Here is a 19,829-nt window from a genome sequence, read left to right as displayed (position 1 = left end):
ACGCCTACTGCTCTTCCGAAGGCTGCCCTCTCTTGCTTTTCCCCACACTCCACTACTTCCCGCTTGCTGGGGAGCTCACCTACCTCCTCTACTCGGGTAACGTAGTCATCGACTGCTCCCCTGCCGCCAACGGCCCCGGCGTCGCCTTCCTCGAGGCGGAGGCAGAAGGCGACCTCGGCTTCCTCGCCAACGCCGAAGTCCATGACCACAGCGCCTTCCTCCGCCTCGTGCCGGAGCTCGACGTGAGGGAACTCCCCGCGCCGTTGTTCGCCGTGCAGGTGACGTGGTTCTGTGGGCCCCAGGGGGTGGATAGCGTGGCAGTGGGGATGCGGACCTGCCGCCGCCGACGATAGAACGGGCGGTTATCGGACGCCCGAGGAGCCAGGGGATTCTTGCATCAGGCGGCGCCCTACGACGGAGGTGACTGCTGCTGGATCCTCTCCACTAGCCTCATAATCTTTTCCTTCCTCTTCTACCTCTTTGTTGTCGTTGGCCGCGCTCACCTTTCCTCCCACTTCGATGCCCCTCGACGTAAGGGGTTCGGCCTCTTAATCGACACCGGCCCATCCGGATCCCAGATCCACGTCTTCAAATTCCTCAATGACGGAAGGATCCCTTTCGTTGGCTTCGATGGCAGGGGGTCAATGTCGATGTGGATGAAGCCTGGGTTGGACGCGTTCGCTGCAGTGCCGAAGGAGGCTGGTGGGTCAATTCTGAAGCTTTTGGAGTCTGCCGAGAGTGGAGTGGAGAACAACAGGGAAGTGTGCAGCTAATTGATAATAGAAGATTGGAGAGCTTTCCGTTGTTGTGCATAAGACAACGATCTTGGAGTCTTCTTACAAGCAGCTACTGAGATCGGTCTGGGTTCATATTTAGAGATGATTGAGTTTCCAGTATCATTGGTTCGTCTGTTTGCTTTTACTTCTCTTTGTATGTTCACTCAGTTGACTTTAAATTATATTAGTAATTTGTTATATGTTCTATCCATGACATGCAGTCACACAAGAATACACACTTTTATTCGACTTTTCACAATGTTCCATGACATACATGTCAATGTTTGCAGGGATTCAACCCACGCACGGTCTTCGAATGAGTGGTGCGTCCGAAGAACCCCTCTGCGCTGTGGGGAAAGAGATGGATTCCTCGAGTCACCCCCAACACGCTGCTGCCCGCCAACCATTCGACTACAGGCATGCAAACTACATATCGAGAAATCTCTATTTATTATTTCTGATCGCATATCAAAATATCAAGAACGGTTCATTTAATCTTGACAATTTTAGAGCTTTCACCGCATGAAAGAGATTGGTGAATTTGTCTATGTATCAGGAAAGCTTCATAATAAATAATAATAATAATAATACGATATGCAAGTACAGATCCATAAAAATAACATCATAAGCATCCATCACTCAGTCGACAGAAGACTGTTCATTTCTGATCATTACATATAGTTCAATGCATGATTGAGAAAACATCAAATTGTTCATCATGCAGCCATTGTTACATTCACCAGAATCTAAAAGCTACAACATGGTACAAGTTTTGCTCAATCACATCTTACTTTTAGCACAACCCATCTTTGTCTTTTTGGTAAATAAGCTTCTCATCTCTCAGCCACATATGAAAGCTAGAATCCATTTCTAAACCATTGTTAAGCATCTGTGCCATCCCCACCTAACTGTTCCACCAAGAACATGTTGAAATGCATTTCTTCAAGATCAGAAGTCTTCAAAGCCTAGAATAAGTTTTTAATGATCAGTACTAGGTGCCAAGAAAAATAAATTGTTGTCTTAAAATATACCGATCTTGTATCTTATACATAATCAAAATTCTACCTATATGCAAATGCTAAGAAAGATTTAGATAAAAATGTAAGAAGTGCGATTTAGAGATTGTGAAGTTCTGGCCATTATCTTGCCAAGAAAAAAAAGAGAGCAAGTTGATGAGATCTCAGCTTTATTTAACTTTCAATAACAATACTCCGAACCTTGATTCTCGTCGGTGTTGTATCTAACAAGGTCCAAGAACTTATTGACCTCGGCGAACAACGAGGGCACCACGACAGAAGTGGAGATGCATAGGTAGCAAACTTCTCCTACGACAAAGAGGTCGCCATCAACCAAGGCGTGGATGACAGGGTGACAATGAATAGGTTGGAAAAGGAGCAACGAGCAAGTGAGGGTGCGATGGGCGAGCAAGATGCATCGGGTGAGTGGTAGGCAAGAAGGTGCGATAGTCGAGTCACAAGCGAGCAAGATGCAACGAGCGAGTGATGTCGAACGAGCAAGGTGCAATGGGCGAATAGTGGACAAGTAGATGCAACGGACAAGTAAGGTACAACGAGCGAGCGGGTGCAACAACGAGCAAAGTGCAACAAGCAAACGAGTGTGATTACGAGCATATAGGGTGCGACAACAACAAGCGATACAAGTGAGAGTAGGTTGGAAAGAGAAAAAGAAAAAAAAATCAATTAGGATGAAAAAGTGATATAAATTATATTTTTATTCGTACTCTTTTTGCTCATGACATATGATTTTTTTCAAAATTAACAATCTAAAAAAAATTGAGATTAAATGTGTCACCTTTATAAATGTAAAGACCCCAATACTATTTTTAAATTTTAAAATATAAAAATTAGGATACTAATCATAATTAATTATAAAAAGTAATATATAATTACCCATAATTAAACATAGAATATTTCGCTGCTCTGTACAAAGGAACATTACAACATTTTAGACACAGATCACAAAGTGCCAAGAAACCACACCTTTCCAAACGAAGAAACAAAGCCAGGAGCTGAACGAAAATTAGATACAAAGTTGTGTATTGGCTCTATAGGAAATGAATGTTATAATGTTGTTATATTTACAAGTACTATGCGGCATTTACGTACTTCTGCTTTACTGTGGGACACTCGCTATGATATACATTGAACAAAGAAGCTAAATTAGGATGCAGAAAAATGAAAAGATTTTATAAGATTGCAAGCTGAACCTGTACTCAGTAAAACTCGCATGTTAAGCAGTGCCGGTTATCAATCTCTCTTGCTGGTCTAATTTTTTCACTTTGAGAAAGCCGAAGAGGACTTGTGCTCCAAAAAATGCACATAGCAGGTATGCAGCCATAGCAGGCACCTGTCCACAAAAAAAATATATATATTACAAAAATAAGAAAATGAGAGCAAAAGCATACCTCCAAAAACAATTATGTCGGGGATTGCTTACTCGAACAGAATTGAAATATAAAATTGTTGCAAGGTTTACCAAACTTCCTAAAGCAACAGCCTGTCATTTTGCATACAAAAAGATGTAAGAACATCAGATTGCATAGAGCATAGCTGCATATATATAGACACCAATCAACTTTAAATTTTTGAAAACAGCAAACCACAATTTAAAGAGTAGAACAAGTCCTCTAGACAAAAAAAAAGAATTAACTTTGTGTCTAATCTTATTTTCTGATATTGTTTGTTCACTCGAGTAATCCTATTTGGTCTCTAACCCCTGGTCCATTCTTCACCATAAATGGATCCTAGTAAACAAAAACAATGCCAACTGTATATAACTCTATTTACAAGTATCCAAATGACATGCATATAAGTGCAAATTTTGCCCTTTGTCTGTGTGAATCTATACAAGTTTTTTGTTTTTCTAATGGACTTTCATTGTTGGTCAACAATGACGACAATACAATGGTTTTAGATTTATATCACACCAAAGATGTATCATATGTAAATCTCATTGTAAAAATTAGATTTACCTAGACCAGGAATCACAAGAGCGCTCCTTGAAGACATGAAAAAGAATGTATCAATGATGCTGCTATTTAGGTAGACTGAATCTATCGTAGAAACTGTCAAGTGTTATGACATAGTACCATGCTGAAAGTTTCCAGGGTTGGTGCAGTCCAGCTAAAGAACATGTTCCACATATTAATTGTCCAAATAGAGACTTGAACTTTACAAGCAACATTGGCTCCCACTCCTTTTCAGTCTCAATCATTCTTAAAGCCAAATGATTGCCTGGACTATTTTTCATGGAAGTATGTTCAGTATTCTTTTATCATCTCTTAGGCACTATTTTTATAATGTAACAGCACCAATGCACCTTGGAAGTGTTCAATATAACTTGGATGGACTATTATCTTCCAGGTCACATAATCAGTATAACTGGGCAACCTTTCAACAATGCTCATTTTCATATACTTCACAACTGAGTGGATCCTAAGAAGCTTTTATAGCATTATCCTAATACCTAAAAACATAATCTACTCAGGAGTCCAAAATGGCATCACGTAGTCAAACCAAGTCAACTTCTTGATCTCATTTTTGTGATATTAATGCAAACATCAAATCATTTTCTATCTCCAATATGTAGTTTTAAAATATAGAATCCAGCTGAAAGCTCACATTTCCAATTGTTTTTTGGACAGCAGCAACTCTTTGAAATGCTCTTTCAGATTCCAAAGTTCGCACTCGAAGCTTTAGATCACCCTCTTCCTGCAACAAATTAAAAGGGCTCTAAAGAGTAAGAGTACTGCCTAAATCGACATGAGAGTTAGAAAGGTCAAAGAATATGATGGTGAATACCAATCTCTGAATCGTCTGTGCCAACTTTTCAACTCTGTCAGCCTGTCTAAACAAGTTATAGAATGCACTTGACTGTCTCTCCCATCTTTTCTTAATGTCCTGTGTAATAGAACAACTTATTAGTTCCACTGTAAATGCATAAGAGAGTTTAGAAAGGTTTAACTGTGCAGCACAGAAGAAGACAATAAGAAGCCTACCTTAACAATGACCTCAAGACCAGCTTCGCGGAATCTAAGCAATTCCAAGGCATATCTGGTAATGGATATGCAAATGAAATCAAATCCAGATGATTCAAAAATCAGCAAATTAAAACTTATAATCAAGCAGAAGCCAACTAAGAAAAAGAAATCATAAACCACACTTACGGTTTGGCAATCTCAGTAATGTCAAATCTAGGGTCAAGTCCCTTTCCTATTCCATCTAGTACTGCACGGATGAGAGAGAATTTTAATGAAACTCTACCACCGAGGCAGTAAAATTAGATAAAAATTTGTTTCTTGATTCCTACACCTGAGAATGCTCTAACAACAAACGTGAAAGTAGCTGGAAAACGGAATGGTTGATCAGCAGCAATGGCCAAAAGATCCTCCCCTGAATATTAGAGCATACTTAAGCTTAGAAATTTGGCACTATACTAATACCTAAGAACTCAATCATAATTTCACAGGAAACAGATCAACAACGCAGGGTACTAAAGGCTCAGATTACATGCTCTACAAACTGAAAGACCATATGCCTCACCTATTGCTGCTAGCCGCTGCTTCTTCTTCTCTAATCTTTCTTCTTTGGTCAATTGCTTTTTGAAGCCAAGTTCAGCACTCGCCATCTCCCTCTCTTTCCTCTGCGCTGCAAGGCGCTCTTCAAAACTGAAAGTAAAAAATAACAACAATAGGATAAAGACGAGAGACACTTTTTAATACAAGTTAATTTATATTATAATTCCTGTACATCACCTATTAAGAAAGAACTGAGCTGTTCTTCTGACAGCTGTCATATCACCAGTGGGAACAAGAACACCCATTTGAATCATTGCTTGAACCACCTGCAAGCAATGCATATTTATAATCGACATTAAAAGTTCGATTTAGCTATGGATGTTCATAGAGACATAAAGGATATAAACAGTCCATACAAATAAAGAGAATTAAGATATCAAAGAAATATTTTGCAATATTACAATGAAATCCACCTCATTATCATTTATTTTTAGAATAGCCTACTTATTCCATCTTAAAGAACAAGGAATATCGCCAACTCATTCTTCCCTCTCTCCATTTTTTGGTCATGGCTTTAATTTCACTTACAAATAGTATGTTATAATACATTACAAACAAAGTAAGAGAAACAGCAATCTTGGAACATACTGAAAAAATCGGCCATGGCTCTGATCATTAAAAAATGGTCTCTGAATCTGTTAGGTTTATTCTTCTTCTAGCCGGAAAAAAAACTTCTTCTAGCTGAGGAACACATGCAACCAAGTGGCATTTGCAGATTCTAGTGATGAAAATTCAAAGAGAATTTACATACAAATTAATGACATTTGCATCAAAGCACCATAATGATAAATTCTAATATAATGATTAATAGAATAGAGAAAATCACAAAAGAACTAGGTGGACATCACAAAGTTGATAAATTCATGCAACCTTGCTTGAAATCATCAAAACAGACTTTAGAACATGCAATAGTACTAAGTGATAAATTAAGCAGCTCTTATCTTAGGATGTGACACCAAATACAACATAATAGCATGTGTTTTTAGAAATATTATGCACCTTGAGTTTTTCAATGAATCACAAAACAGAGGTATGTACAGGGCTTCGAATAAGGGTAATACTGGTCCAAAAGGAAATAAATTGTAAATCATATGTAATAGGAGAGGGAATAAAACCAAAGAGGTTTCTTCCACTGACAAAAATAATAAACACACAATCACTGTAGTACGAAGATCACTCTTGAATATATCAAACAGGTAATTGTCAATAGTTAACCAAAGAAAAGCATCCATATAACACGAGCTGCAGGTTTATTTTTATTTACACCTATTCTTCGGTTTTTTTTTACAAGTATTTTATATTCTTAGCAGGTAGATGTTCCAGTGAATCAAAACAAGTTGCCCAGCTGCAATGTTCTGACATACTATTCTAATTCCAAAAAATTATCTACACCTAAAATTTTTGCTTTCTAATAAGTTGACTTGAGGGAATTTCATTTGTTCCTTAAGATCTATTTGTATTACCTCAATGTCCCAGTACTTCTATATCTGACCACAAAATATCATCTGAACATATTGGCATGGGAAGTCTGGATCTAGTTTACCATTTCGAGGTGAAAAGTGAACTTATAAACAAGTCACTGTTGTTGCATCCCATAATTTTTTTTTTTTCAAGTTCAATCAGAATGACTACTCTCCATTAATCATTAAACTTGAAAATGGCGTAAACAAGAAATAATCTAAACAATCTCCAAGGTCAAGAAATGAAGTTATGAATTTTTCATTTCTCAGCCCCATTAGAGGAATTCCAGTATTCTATGCTATGGAAACCTGCAGACAGAGAAAAAGGCTACAAAGTACAGACTCAAGTGAAGGACTTCAAATGTATCTTTCAGGCAGATGAACTTCACAATTGAGTCAAAATATAATACCATTATTAAACACACAAGAAGAAATTTAGTTTTATTTGTATAATAAAAGATTCATAAATAAATCAACAGTCAAATGAATTCTTGCTACTGCCATAGAATTTCAAAAGAAACTAACCCGGTCTGGATCCTTGTCATAAATTCCATAAAATGCTTCAAGTAGCCCTTCCCTAATATTAGAGCTAATGCTGCAATGTTTTTCCGAATGAATACTCATTACTCAATGCAAAAGTTATATGAGAACTTTAAATCTTAAAAACAGTTGATTTCCATGAACAGCATAAATCAGCAAGAGTTCAAGACACAACCTTCCCATCATGCCAAAGTCATAAAAGATGAGCCTCCCACCATTCACATCATCAACAGCAATATTCCCAGGATGCTGTCATGAGAAAATACTTATATTAATCACAATTATTATAGATAATAAATAGGTTTATAACAAAAATCACTGGACTTCCAATTTGTTTGTTGCAGTAGCTGAGAGAATTACAGCTATATATTTCTTATTGATGTTTCACCTTTAGCAATATCGATGTCAGACAGTGATCTCAAAAAAATGAGCTGTAAATGTAAAATTTGACCCAAGTCAAACAACACGTGGATAGTTGTATTCCCCTCGTACGATTAGTGATCCAATCCAATTAGCTCACAAATGATCAGAACACCTATGGGTCGATACCAATCCTCTCACAACCTGATTTAGGCTTTCCATCGAGTAAAATTACTGTTATGTAAATTTAGAACTTTTACAAAATGGTGGTAAGTCATGATGCAAATGTTGGATTTTAGTCAGACCATGTCAGATTTCTAGATTGGAGCTCCAGTTCTAGTCCATGATTTACCATATATGATATATTTTAATTTTTAAAGAGGGACAATGACAGCCTCAACAGATGGAATGCACTAAAATTAAATCTTAATAAAACATTAGAAACTAGTCACACGAAAAGAGTGTCTTTGGCAGCTCTCTTTTCTGTTCACTAGCCATTATCTCCACGACTCATCGATAAAATAGTAAAGAAAGGGTACCAGTTCATGAGTCTCAATAATTATTAAGATTCATGGGATCAGGACTGGGTTCAGGTTTACCATCAGCCATAGGATACAGGATCTGGATCCTGTATTGCAAGATCTAGTTTTCTAAACGACCAAAAAAGATAATCAGGTTAAATAAGAACCTGTCTGATATCACCAGGATCAGATTTGATTGCCACAAAAAGCTGGCAATATCAAGATTAGTCAAAACCAGTGAATATCAGTCTGACTGACCAATAAGTGGTCAGACTGCTGGATAGACTGATTTAACCTTGATTTGCTATTTTTTTCCCAATTTTATGATGATCTGGTATTCTGGATCATCCCCTGAAGAATCAGAGATTTCATAATCTGTACTATTGTTTCTGTTTAACTATATGAAAAGTTTACTAGCAGTCCTAATTTAATTTCAGGAAACCACCATGCAAATATTATTTTTGCCGAATTAACCCAGCTCCATTTCTTAACTTAAAAGCCATTTGAGATAGAAGATAATGGTTATGTTACAACTATAAACTCAACAAAGCCTACCGGGTCGGCATGGAAAAATCCATGGGACAAAATCTGTTCAAGATAAGACTCAACAGCATAACGACCCAACCTGCAAAGAAAGGATACAAATGTGAAGCCAATCAGAAAAACATCTGGAAACTAAGATCAAAAATAGGTAGATGCTCTATACTCCAGATATAGATAAAATAGCAGATTGTAGTACCTTTTTCGATCAACACCCAACTGATCTAATTGCTTTATCCTGTTTATCTTTACTCCTGGGACATATTCCATTGTGAGTACCTGCAATCAAATAATATGTTGTTTAACTGACAAAATGAAAAGGATTTAAACTTCAACAACTCAGAGAAATCAGTTGGTACAAGATACTGAACCTGTGGTGTGGTGTACTCCCAGTATATTTTAGGCACCTTAACATATTCCATATTTGTGAAGTTTTCAGCAAACTTTTCTGCATTAGCTGCTTCCTTCATGTAATCTATTTCCTGAGAGAAGATACAGGACTATCAAATATATTTACACACAGGTCACTCAAAAGATAAAGCATTTGGCAAACCGAATAATGAATACATTGAGAGATCATAGCACTATATAAGCAGTCTTGCACCAGGATATAGAGGAATGGATCTAGAAATGGCGCACGTCATTATTTGCATCAATCTGCTGAAGACCAGCTAATGCTAACACTAAGCCGCTGGTTTCTTTTTTTTCATAATGTCTTCTTTTGTGGTTCTATAAGGCACAGGGTCAAAAACTGGTTGCACTTGGGCTGAATCAGCCAATATTAGATTGGATCAACTTGGATTGACTATCAATTATTTTCTAACTGGCCTGTCTGTAGAATAGAGCTGGTGTCAGACATGTCTTCTAACACTAAAGTCAAAGCCAGTTCCCATGAGAATCAAATACACTCTCCAGTTAACCCTTTGAAATACCACCAACCGACTTCCCTATATCAACAATGAAATTGATGATTGTCACTAATTAACACAGGGAAGCAGGTTGGACAAAGACGAGAAAAGAGAAAAAGATGGAGCAAGACCAAGAAGAGAATGTATATCCTATTTGACTCGCCCACTAATCCAATAACCATAGAATGGAGTACAAAACGAGCACGCAGCAAAGGCTGAAGAGAAGAAGAATAGGACTAGCAGCAGGGAAGACAAAAGAATTTACTCCCGTTTTTCCTGTTGTTCTGATTTCCAGTCCTAAAATTGAGTTGTTTCACTTTTACTTTTTAAAATTATTTATTGATCAACCCAAAGATCTGAGCTAACCAACCTCTTCCACCAATATAGCATCATCGTCAGCATCCAACCTCTTCCACTGATATACATATATAATAAAACACAACTTGGTAATTAGAAGGTTGCTTAGAAAAATTTGTTAAATATTAAAACAAGTATTATCTAAATATCATCAAAGTTGGTGTTAAATCATGAACAAAGTTAACTTTCAACCAAGGTTCTTAATTTCATACCATACCGGTGTTTCGAGCTTTGCTTGAAACGATATGGTACGGGCGTACCGAGCGATATGTCAGGGTATACCGTTCGGTATATATATATATATATATATATAATATAATATAAAAATATAAAAAATAAGAAAAAGGAGGCGTACGCTGCCTCAGCGATGTCACCTCTTTTTCTTCTCCTCGTCGTGTCAGATAAGGAGAAGACACGGTCTTCTTCTCATCTGCAGTGTTCAGCGAAGACGTTGAAGGCCGTAGACGTCTCCGAAGAACGCGGCGAAGGCCGCAAGCATCTTCGACCTTCGACGAAGAAGAAGTTGGGCCGTTGCCTCTCCGTTACCTCCTGGATTGAGATCGTCGAGAGAGGGCGGTGCCGGATCGGGAAGCGTCGAGGTTCTCATGATTCTCCCTCTTCTTCGAGCATCTTTTCCCCCTTCTCCCTTGACGCTTCTTCTTCCCTCGCCGCAACCAGGTTGATACCGCTCGGTAGCGAGCGACGACAGTCAAAATATCGACCATTAACGCCCAATACAACCCCATATCGTCCGATACGGGGCTAGATCAACGGTACCGCCCAGTAGCGAGCGGTCCACGTACCTGTCTGCTGGCGGACCGATACATACCGCCCGGTATAAGCGGTATCATTCGAAATTAAGGTTTCAAAGCAAGGTTTGAAATATCATACCGCTCGGTACGGTACTGTATACCGTTCGGTATACCGCTCGGTATAATATATATATATATATATATATTGCCTTTTTCGGTGATGTCGTTGAGGCGACGCGACGTCACCTTTAAATATATATATATATACCGTCTGGTAACGGGCGGTTTGTGTACCGATAAACTGACGGACCGGTATGTACCGCCCGGTACGGGCTGTATTATTCGAAACTGTATACCTTGCTTCAAAGTTCAAACTAACATGGAAGCGACTCCAGAAAAATCCATTACATAAGAGTTTACTAAGGGAACCATATTAAAATCTCACAGACACAAATAAACATAGGCTTATCAGTTATACGCTAGTGATCCAATGTGGTCCTAGATCTCTATGAAATGTCATACTTCTCATTTAAAGTGAATGAACTGAATTTGTTTCAGTTTGATTGGAACAATTCTGCTCTAGGATTGCACAAAACACATTGGCATATTTCAGGAGAAGCAATCCAACATAACAAACCCAACAGGAAAATAACCTGATAAAGGACGCTGGCACACTCATCATAGATAGCAACCCAATCTCTCTTCGCACCATCTGACTTGGGGTCCACCTTCTGAAGGTATTCAGCTATAACCTGAAATGACACACAAAATGTTATATGAAAGAACAGTGTCACACTTGAACTGACAATTAAATATACCAAGAACCCTCTAATTTTCTCAAAGCAAAAAAAGTTGTATACAGGCCAAGACAAAGATCAGATCATTTTAACTATAAATTAGGCAATTGATTGTCATATGCTTTACCACATTCGTCAGCCATATGAGAGGTGAAGCTGACCCTGTGACAACCAGCACATGTCGCAAATCAGACACTCATTCATTATCAGTCTTTAGCAAATCAGAACTGAGAAGCAAAAAGAAGTATCTTAAATACAATATTCTTGATGTCAATGGAGACAGGCACTCCGCTTATTGGTTAATTGACAATGTTTGACAACATACTTGAAGATATATACAGAGAAGCACATCATCAAAGACGAGAATGTGTGACAAAACCCACCAGTTGTGATGCTCAAGATATCCTCAAGTTTAGATTACACAACAGAGCAAATTGAAAACTTTCTAATTAGTAAATAACAATGAGAGATATCTCTCTAACAACAATCACTCTTTGCTTCCTTTTTCTTTCCTTCTTTATGCATATACATATTGCAATATCTTATCTACCACGTTCTACATATATTATGGGCCATCAATATGGCTCTAAAAGCCTTAATTCATACCCTGGTGAACTAGAGTATCAATAGCATCTGGAAACACATTAGACTTTTTGTCTGCCCATCCATGTTTTATGTATGCAATCAAGTTCAGCATAATTTTGAGCAAGAATTTTATCATGACAATCTACCAAACTGACAGCATGTACTGGTCTGCTGAGGAAACAGGACCAAAGTCAACAAAACTCCCATACTGCGAATAAAGGATGATACCAAAACATGTTACTCTCTTTCTATGAAATACAAACTTTTCTCCATGGTTTGTGTTTTTTCTTGTGAATTGGAATAAGAACTCTATAGGTAAAAGAAGCTTGGAGTAAAAGTATCATCCTAGTTTATTTACTTAAAATGAGTAAATAAACACAACTCAGCTCAAAACCTTATTATCATAACTATCAGAGTCTAAACTTAATAATACAAAGGCTTATACAAAATATTTCACTAGTAATAATGTTTTGAATACAAAAACCACCTTAAGATTTTCTGTTAAACTATAAGTTGCAACTGACTATGAAACAAAATGCTCAAAAACAAGCCATAATTTTCTTTCATTCAGGAATGGTTTTCAAATACTAGCCATACCGACAGTACCATAACAGTATACTGGTGCAACAACCATCCTGACAAATCAAACATTTTCTTTTGTTTGCTTTTTAATCTACCAAGGGATACCATACTATATTGATGAATACATGCCAATCTAATAAGAACACAACACTGACACCAATGTCCAAACCCTTGCTTCCAAGAGAGAAGTGTGTGAAGGACTTCATCTATCAATAATTATGTATGCCAAATATGGCCAAAATTATTCACCAAAATTTAACCAAAACCAAATCAAGAGAAAGAAGGGTGCCAACCACGAGGTCAAAGTCTGAATGGAATTTTTCTAGAGAATGAGTGTTACCAACACATGATTCTAAAGACTGACTGGCACTTTTAACAAGATTATCCTAGCTCATACTTTCCTAGAAGTTGAAACATGCTAGCATTTACCATATAAGCAGGATAGTTACAAAAATCCAAAAAGAGCAACACTGCTGCATCAAGCTATTCTTATAACCTGGATATAACAGCTATGCATCCGATTATTTAAATGTCATTTCCCATACCTAACTACACCTCTCTAAAGTAGGCAGTATGACTTGGCCATATGAGGCTTATCATACTCGACATATTAAAAGGAATATCAACTCAAACATGTAGCACATGTAATACAACCAGGTTTATTGAATCTTATCCTATTTCAAGCCATCATTAGATATCAGAACCCTAACTGTGTAAGACTTTAAAGCAGGGATCCGAACAAATGATCAAATAGTATGTAAAGAATTGCATATCAAGTAGAAGAAAGTACTTTGATGTTTAAACCGTTTAAAAAAAAAACTAACCCTCAGATTTTTCAGATCAATATCAAAGAGCTCCTTGAGGTCAGGTCTTTGCACTTTAATCACAACTTCTTGGCCTTTCAACCTTGCACGATGCACCTGACCTGCCAAGACAAAAATGCAGTTTACCAAATATATTCTTACAACCTTTTTATACATGTGCATATTCCTTGCCTTATTAAATGGAAATTGATTACCAAGACTTGCAGCAGCTATTGGCTCATAATCAAAACGATCAAAAATACCATCCAAAGGAGCTCCAAGTTCTTCTTCAATAATTGAGACTGCTGTTTCTGATGGAAATGGTGGTACTTGATCCTGTTTAGCACATGGATAGGGTTTAGCTACTTAATATCAAGCATTGAGATTTCTTGTAATTCCATAAAATTTGAACTCAAAACAAAGATGTGCTGGTGTAAACATATTCATGGAACTGATAGTAGCATAAGATAACTGCATATATTATGGCTCTGAAAGATGTCATTACAGTTTATGAAAGGTCAAACAAAGAAAACAATGGACACTTAGATATCTTGTTGCTTCTTCCATGAGATGGAAATGATGACATATATAAACTATTGTTACATAATGAGAATCTAGATATATCGTGATACGGAAAGATGTCATAACCCTCTATGAAGAGTTTTACAAATAAACATAGCATAGTTTTCTAAATCAATCAGCCTGATCCAGATTAGCTCATTCGAGTCAGGATCAGCCACTACTGAACTGAGATATTCAAATTTCTATTATTGATTATTAAATCGCCAAAGATAATTGCCAACATTGGATTGGATTGGTAAAAAATAGACCAGGATCAGACAGATATCACTGGATCAAGATAGAAGATATAAATTTATAACAAATGATGCACTCTTGGATCTTTTCTTAAGAAACTTGGGCAGTTGAGTAATATGGCTATTGACTATAAGAGGATAGTTGAGGGAACGTACACAATGTTTGAGGAGGTCAGGAGCAAATGATCCCTATCCATGGTATAGCATTTGCGAGTTCATCTTTTCCCTTCACTTATCGAGGATTGCAATCTATATCATGAAATTTAGTTGATATTGCATTGCATCACAAATATATTTTTTGACAACCCAGTACATCTCCCAAGGGTGTTTGCATGTGTTAGCTTTAACCAGGGGCATTTTGTTCAGGTAACATCTTTTGGATTTAATTCTATATGTAACTCGATACACATTATATTAAGTTACAAATCAAATTCTATATACGTAATTAATTAGTTCTATATGTAATCTTATATAATTATGTCTTATAATATAAAACTATGTATATCTTACAAAAATTCTATATTTATAATGTTTACTTTTTTTATACTCTATCAATCCCCTGAGTAGTGAAAGGGACCAATACCAAGTGGAGCCAACACTACCCCCATTCAAGTAGGTGAGGGAGCAAGCAATAGATCAATATGAGAAGTATTTCAATTTTATATGTTAAGAAACAAAAAATGAATAGTATTATGCAAAACCCAATGAAAGCATTTTATCTATGCTTATTGTTCTTAAAGATTTGTAAAATTTCTTTATGCCATCAAGTCTCGTGCAATAAAGTGCCTAAGCAACTACAGATCACCTACCACAACTTTGTTTATGAATTGGATGATTAACCTGTCCTTCAATACATTAAAAAATTACAAAATAACTTTGCAATATCCACAACAGAACCTTGCAATGATCACTTATAAATTACAATCAGTATTCCTTAACTATATCTGTCTTCTACAATGTGTTGAAAGAGATGTGGGACCTAGATACAGACTTGCTTGCTAACAGTAGCAAGCATCAAGAAAATGCAAGCACTTCATTATCCATTGTTTTCATCATATAAAGTTTAAAGAATCATAACGAATCTGTAAGCTATAATTTCATGTTTATTCACAATTGAAGAGCTCAAATTCGAATGCAAATTTCAGACCGTAAATTTGATCAAAAGCAAATGTATGAAAGCATATTACTCCGAGTGGGCAATTAGACTCCCGACCTGAAGTTCAGACAATTGATCCACATATTCCTGTGGAAGAATATCTACCCTTGTAGAGAACTGTTGTCCTGTTTTAATAAATGTGGGGCCTAATCTTAGGATACTTTCCTTCAACCACTTAGCAAGGGCTTTTCGCCTCAAAACCTTTTTCTCCTCTGTCATTCCTCCTGTGCATTGGCAAGATATATATTTTAGCACACAAAAAAATTAGCATGATTAAACAACCAGATATCTCTTGACACACTCAATTCTAAATACTTCAGTCTAACATGAATGTTCCTACAAAAAAGTAATATATAAACTTAAATAATTAACAATGACATAAAATTTACAGAAACATCACAAAAAATTTAATTGAAACACATTGATGTATTATACAGATCCATAAATTTCCAGCTCCATTTTGTTTATACTTGTACCTGTCATGCATATCTTTATTCTTCGATCTACTGGTTTTTATACTAAGATGTTTTTATCTGATTCCTGCCGACAAAATCATGAATCATTAAAAAGTAGAAACTAACTGTTGTCCAAACAGAGCTAAGTCTTGGTCTTTAATATCAAAAGAATTGATCTACTGTGAGATCTTGGTCTAATTACAGACTTATTCTAACCTTAGATTCAAGGAACTACCTCTGTAAGAAAACTTCTGGTCGTTAAGCCAAGTCTTAAAAAGAAATGCAAAAACAAACCCCCATATTTCCAAGGTCCTCTGAATTGTAGAATAAGTTCTAAATCTATTCCAACGCCCTCCAGGAGCAACAGAGACCTGCAAGAGGGAGAAAATCATTATAAAAGCAGAAAGAGTTTATAAAGATAAAAGATTCATCAATATATTATGCTCAATGTAGTCGAGCTGTCAATTTCTGTAAATTTTGCATAGAGGATAACATCCATAAAGTTCCGGATGTAACAAGAGAAAAAGAGAAGTGATTCGAGGACAAAGGTGCATGATTTGATTGTAAGATTGAAGAAAGTTTCTGTCAATTCATTGAGATGAAATTATACCTTGAATATATATTGTTACAACTAATTTATAAATCCACTTGTACCAACTTTCTTCTGAAGCTTAGAAGGCACCTAGTCGTATATAAGCTTGATCAAGATCTCAAATAGAGAATTGAAATGTCAAGCAGAAAACCTCATATGATCTGTTGATAACTCCTTGAGTATATATTGTCATAAATCCACTTGTACCAACTTTCTTCTGAAGCTTAGAAGGCACCAAGTCATGTATAAGCATGATCATGATATTAAATAGAGAAAAGAAATGTCAAGCAGAAAATGCCACATGATCTGTTGTGTCATTCACTGTTTTAGAAAATTTTAAGCATGGAGAATTTAAGAAAATGTTGCCAAGCTAGTAACTTCACACAACATTATGATTGTTGTACCAAAAGTTCAGCCACATCAGTCAATTGAATTATCAAATGAGCAAGTTGGGTATTTCTTTCAGAGAATGTCAAAAGGTTTTCTTAACAATAGAACCTGCAAGTGAACGATGTATGAGAAGATCGAAAATTTAGGCAACTGTTGTGAACCCAAATCAAATCATTCATAAACAGTTGCCATCTGCCATGCAGCATGAGGGATAACAAGAGATTGACTATTAATATCTAGAATCAGGGACATTGTATTCAAATTCAAATAGATGCCAACATTGTGCAGATAATATATCATCATGAGACAAATCAGTTATATCTACCACTCTAATTCAATAAGTGGAACAATGAAACTAAATTTAGAAAACCTAGTAACATGGTGCATTTCTCATGTTCACAATGTTCAGCACCTAAGTCAGATCATTTAGATTTTCTCATTTATTTATGTAACATTCCCTGTTTATGCATCATGTTAAGCAGATTTGAAATTTGAAATCTCAGATTGAAAGCAAATTTCAGATTGACTACGGATTCAACTAGCTCACCACAAAACAGAAAAAAAGATCTTTTGTATGTGAGCATAAACGATGTACACTAGAACCAGGTGATGCTTTAAAGCATACAGGAGCTATGCTGATGTTTCCCTAAATACTTTGATCTGAATTTCTCAGTCATAAGATAACTAAAGAAACAGAAAGCAAAACTGGAGCTATAGCAGGGCAAGAGTGGCGTACCTGGGGCTGTTCCCCATCCTTCTTGAACCAAGCATCCTCTTTTCCTATGTCTTCAACCCTCTTTTTCCTCTTCGCCTCTTCAGAAACCTTATCCACATCCTCCGCAATCGTTGCATTCTCACCACTGTACTTCATCAAACCCCCGTTGGTCGACCCGTTCCCATTCAAAAAAAGCTCAACGCTCCCGTTCGTGCTCCCGTTAACCACCTCCTTGTACCCAAATCTGGCGCCGCCATTACCGTTCCCCACGTATCGGTCCAACTCTGGGGAGACCTCGGTTACCGCGACTTCCTCATCGTACGCTGACCGAAGAACGACCCGAGAAGGGAGCCGCCGGAAGCGGCGGCGGCTGTGAAGTGGGCAGTACCTGAGAAGCGGAAGAGGGGAAAGGCGGCCGGCAGATGGACGGGGGAAGAGGAGGTCCTGCAGTACCGGGGGAGCAGTCGAGAGAGAAACTGCCATCGCAATGGTTTTGGGGATAGATCGGTCGATGATTATTTCTTTTAGGGATTTTGGTAGATTCGCGAGGGCGGCGACGGAGTTGCGGGAGTGAAAAGTCGAGCAAGAAGGAGAGAAGCGGGAGAGAGAGACAAGAGTGTGTGTGTGTGGGGAAAGACCGTAGTTAGAGAGAGGAGGTGGGAATGGGGCCACGTGGTAGGATGAGAGATCGAAAGCGCTGACGTCGCGTGCTCCTCATTGGTTGGCAGCCGACGTCGAGACGATCAGTAGATCAACTCGTTCGAGAAATACGTTTGCCTGTTCTCTGCGCCTTACCCTCCTTGGTTGCCCTGAGAAAACGGAGTGGGCTCCGGTGCGGGTCCCGGAACGAGGTCCAATAGCCAACGGGAAGAGATACCATAGGTTTTGCAAGTAGGGACATTGGGTAGTTTTGATTTTTGTGGTTGGTAATAGTAGCAGGAAAGTGGCGCCCGCATTGCTGACTAGGCTTTTTTTTTTTTAATAAAAGGACTTTATTTATTATGTGAGAAGGAATATGAGATGTTCTCGTAATATTTGCAAAAGAAGCTTGAAGATTACAGTGTTCATTAATATGTATCTATCCTACCATATTTAGTTCGCATGCCAATGTGAAAATATCATTAATGTTTAACCCCTCAACGTAAGATAACTAAATCAAAATATACACCATTATCACCCAGTTCTTTTTTCAAAAACAATAATTGGTGAACACAGTAATTGCTCGTAAGATCTTGTCATCGATAATGATAACATTTGGTACGATGACTTCATTATTAATTATCTATATCAATTTGATTAGTTGACATCTTTAATTTTTTCGGGTGATAAATTCTTAATCTAAGTTAAGTAAATCAGGTATATCATTCACTTTTAAAATAAGCATAAATGGTTCAAAATGAGTGTAATAGCTGAAAGTGAGTACATTATTTAGGCACGAGAGTAAATAATGCATAAAGTACTATATATTGTTAGATTATGTTATCGTTTATATTTGAATAAGATATATAATAAAACTAATTGGATTCTAATGAATCAATATAAAATAAATAAATTTAAATTATTATGAGATGTTAGGATGAACTTTCATAATAATTTATCTTAGACCTTCTGCTCTTATCTATAAATAGATATGACATCTATGAATTGAAAGAGCAATATCATGCATCCCATACAAGACAAGTTGAGATATTATAATTTCTCTTTTAATTTTTCTGAAGTGACCCTGAAGAAAGACGAAGAGAGTCTAGTTCTTTAGTGAAATGATATAAAGGGAGGAGAATGAGAGTCTAGTTTTATCTACCGATTGATATAGTGGTTTTGGATATATAATTTTTTTTTGATTTTTTTCTTGATTTCTATTTGGCTGCATTTTTGTTTTTGAAGGGTTTATCTTAATTTAAGTTCGATAGGTTTATTTTTTATACTATGTGATTCATCGTAGGGTGGTATAATTTTTTTTGTGAGGTTTTAGGATTAAGGAGTTGTTTATGTGTGGAGAATTACTAATAAATCAAAGAAATCATTTTTCCTTTAATGTATAGGCTGCAACAATAATTAACGACTGTGGAAATGCTTGGAACAGTTAAGTCACCAGGGGACGAGGCGACGCCTGAGCGGGCGACTTGAG

General features: G+C 36.9%; 1 protein-coding gene and 1 long non-coding RNA gene across 2 annotated transcripts; one reads left to right on the top strand and one right to left on the bottom strand.

Moving 5' to 3' along the window:
* The first annotated feature begins 140 nt into the window (after positions 1-140).
* Positions 141-1,272, top strand: LOC103990253 (uncharacterized). Its single transcript, XR_010497350.1, has 3 exons — positions 141-420; positions 638-902; positions 1,067-1,272. It is a non-coding gene; the product is annotated as an uncharacterized LOC103990253 (long non-coding RNA).
* A 1,534-nt stretch (positions 1,273-2,806) lies between these two features.
* Positions 2,807-18,319, bottom strand: LOC103990058 (protein ACTIVITY OF BC1 COMPLEX KINASE 8, chloroplastic). Its single transcript, XM_009409085.3, has 20 exons — positions 17,723-18,319; positions 16,240-16,375; positions 15,607-15,773; positions 13,794-13,914; positions 13,600-13,700; positions 11,465-11,563; positions 9,166-9,276; positions 8,994-9,073; positions 8,810-8,879; positions 7,549-7,622; positions 7,359-7,428; positions 5,551-5,639; positions 5,339-5,463; positions 5,108-5,188; positions 4,963-5,023; positions 4,795-4,849; positions 4,598-4,696; positions 4,418-4,507; positions 3,234-3,293; positions 2,807-3,143 (listed from the first exon to the last, which is right to left on the bottom strand). The coding sequence occupies exons 1-20, from the start codon at positions 18,182-18,184 to the stop codon at positions 3,027-3,029; spliced, it is 2,268 nt and encodes a 755-aa protein (XP_009407360.2). The 5' UTR covers positions 18,185-18,319; the 3' UTR covers positions 2,807-3,026.
* Positions 18,320-19,829: the final 1,510 nt, after the last annotated feature.

The sequence above is a fragment of the Musa acuminata genome, chromosome BXJ3-6 (genome assembly GCF_036884655.1).
Source record: "Musa acuminata AAA Group cultivar baxijiao chromosome BXJ3-6, Cavendish_Baxijiao_AAA, whole genome shotgun sequence".
In the NCBI taxonomy this organism is placed as follows: Eukaryota; Viridiplantae; Streptophyta; class Magnoliopsida; order Zingiberales; family Musaceae; genus Musa; species Musa acuminata.
Note: the sequence above shows the minus strand (reverse complement) of the source record. Positions and strands in the feature narration are given on the sequence as shown.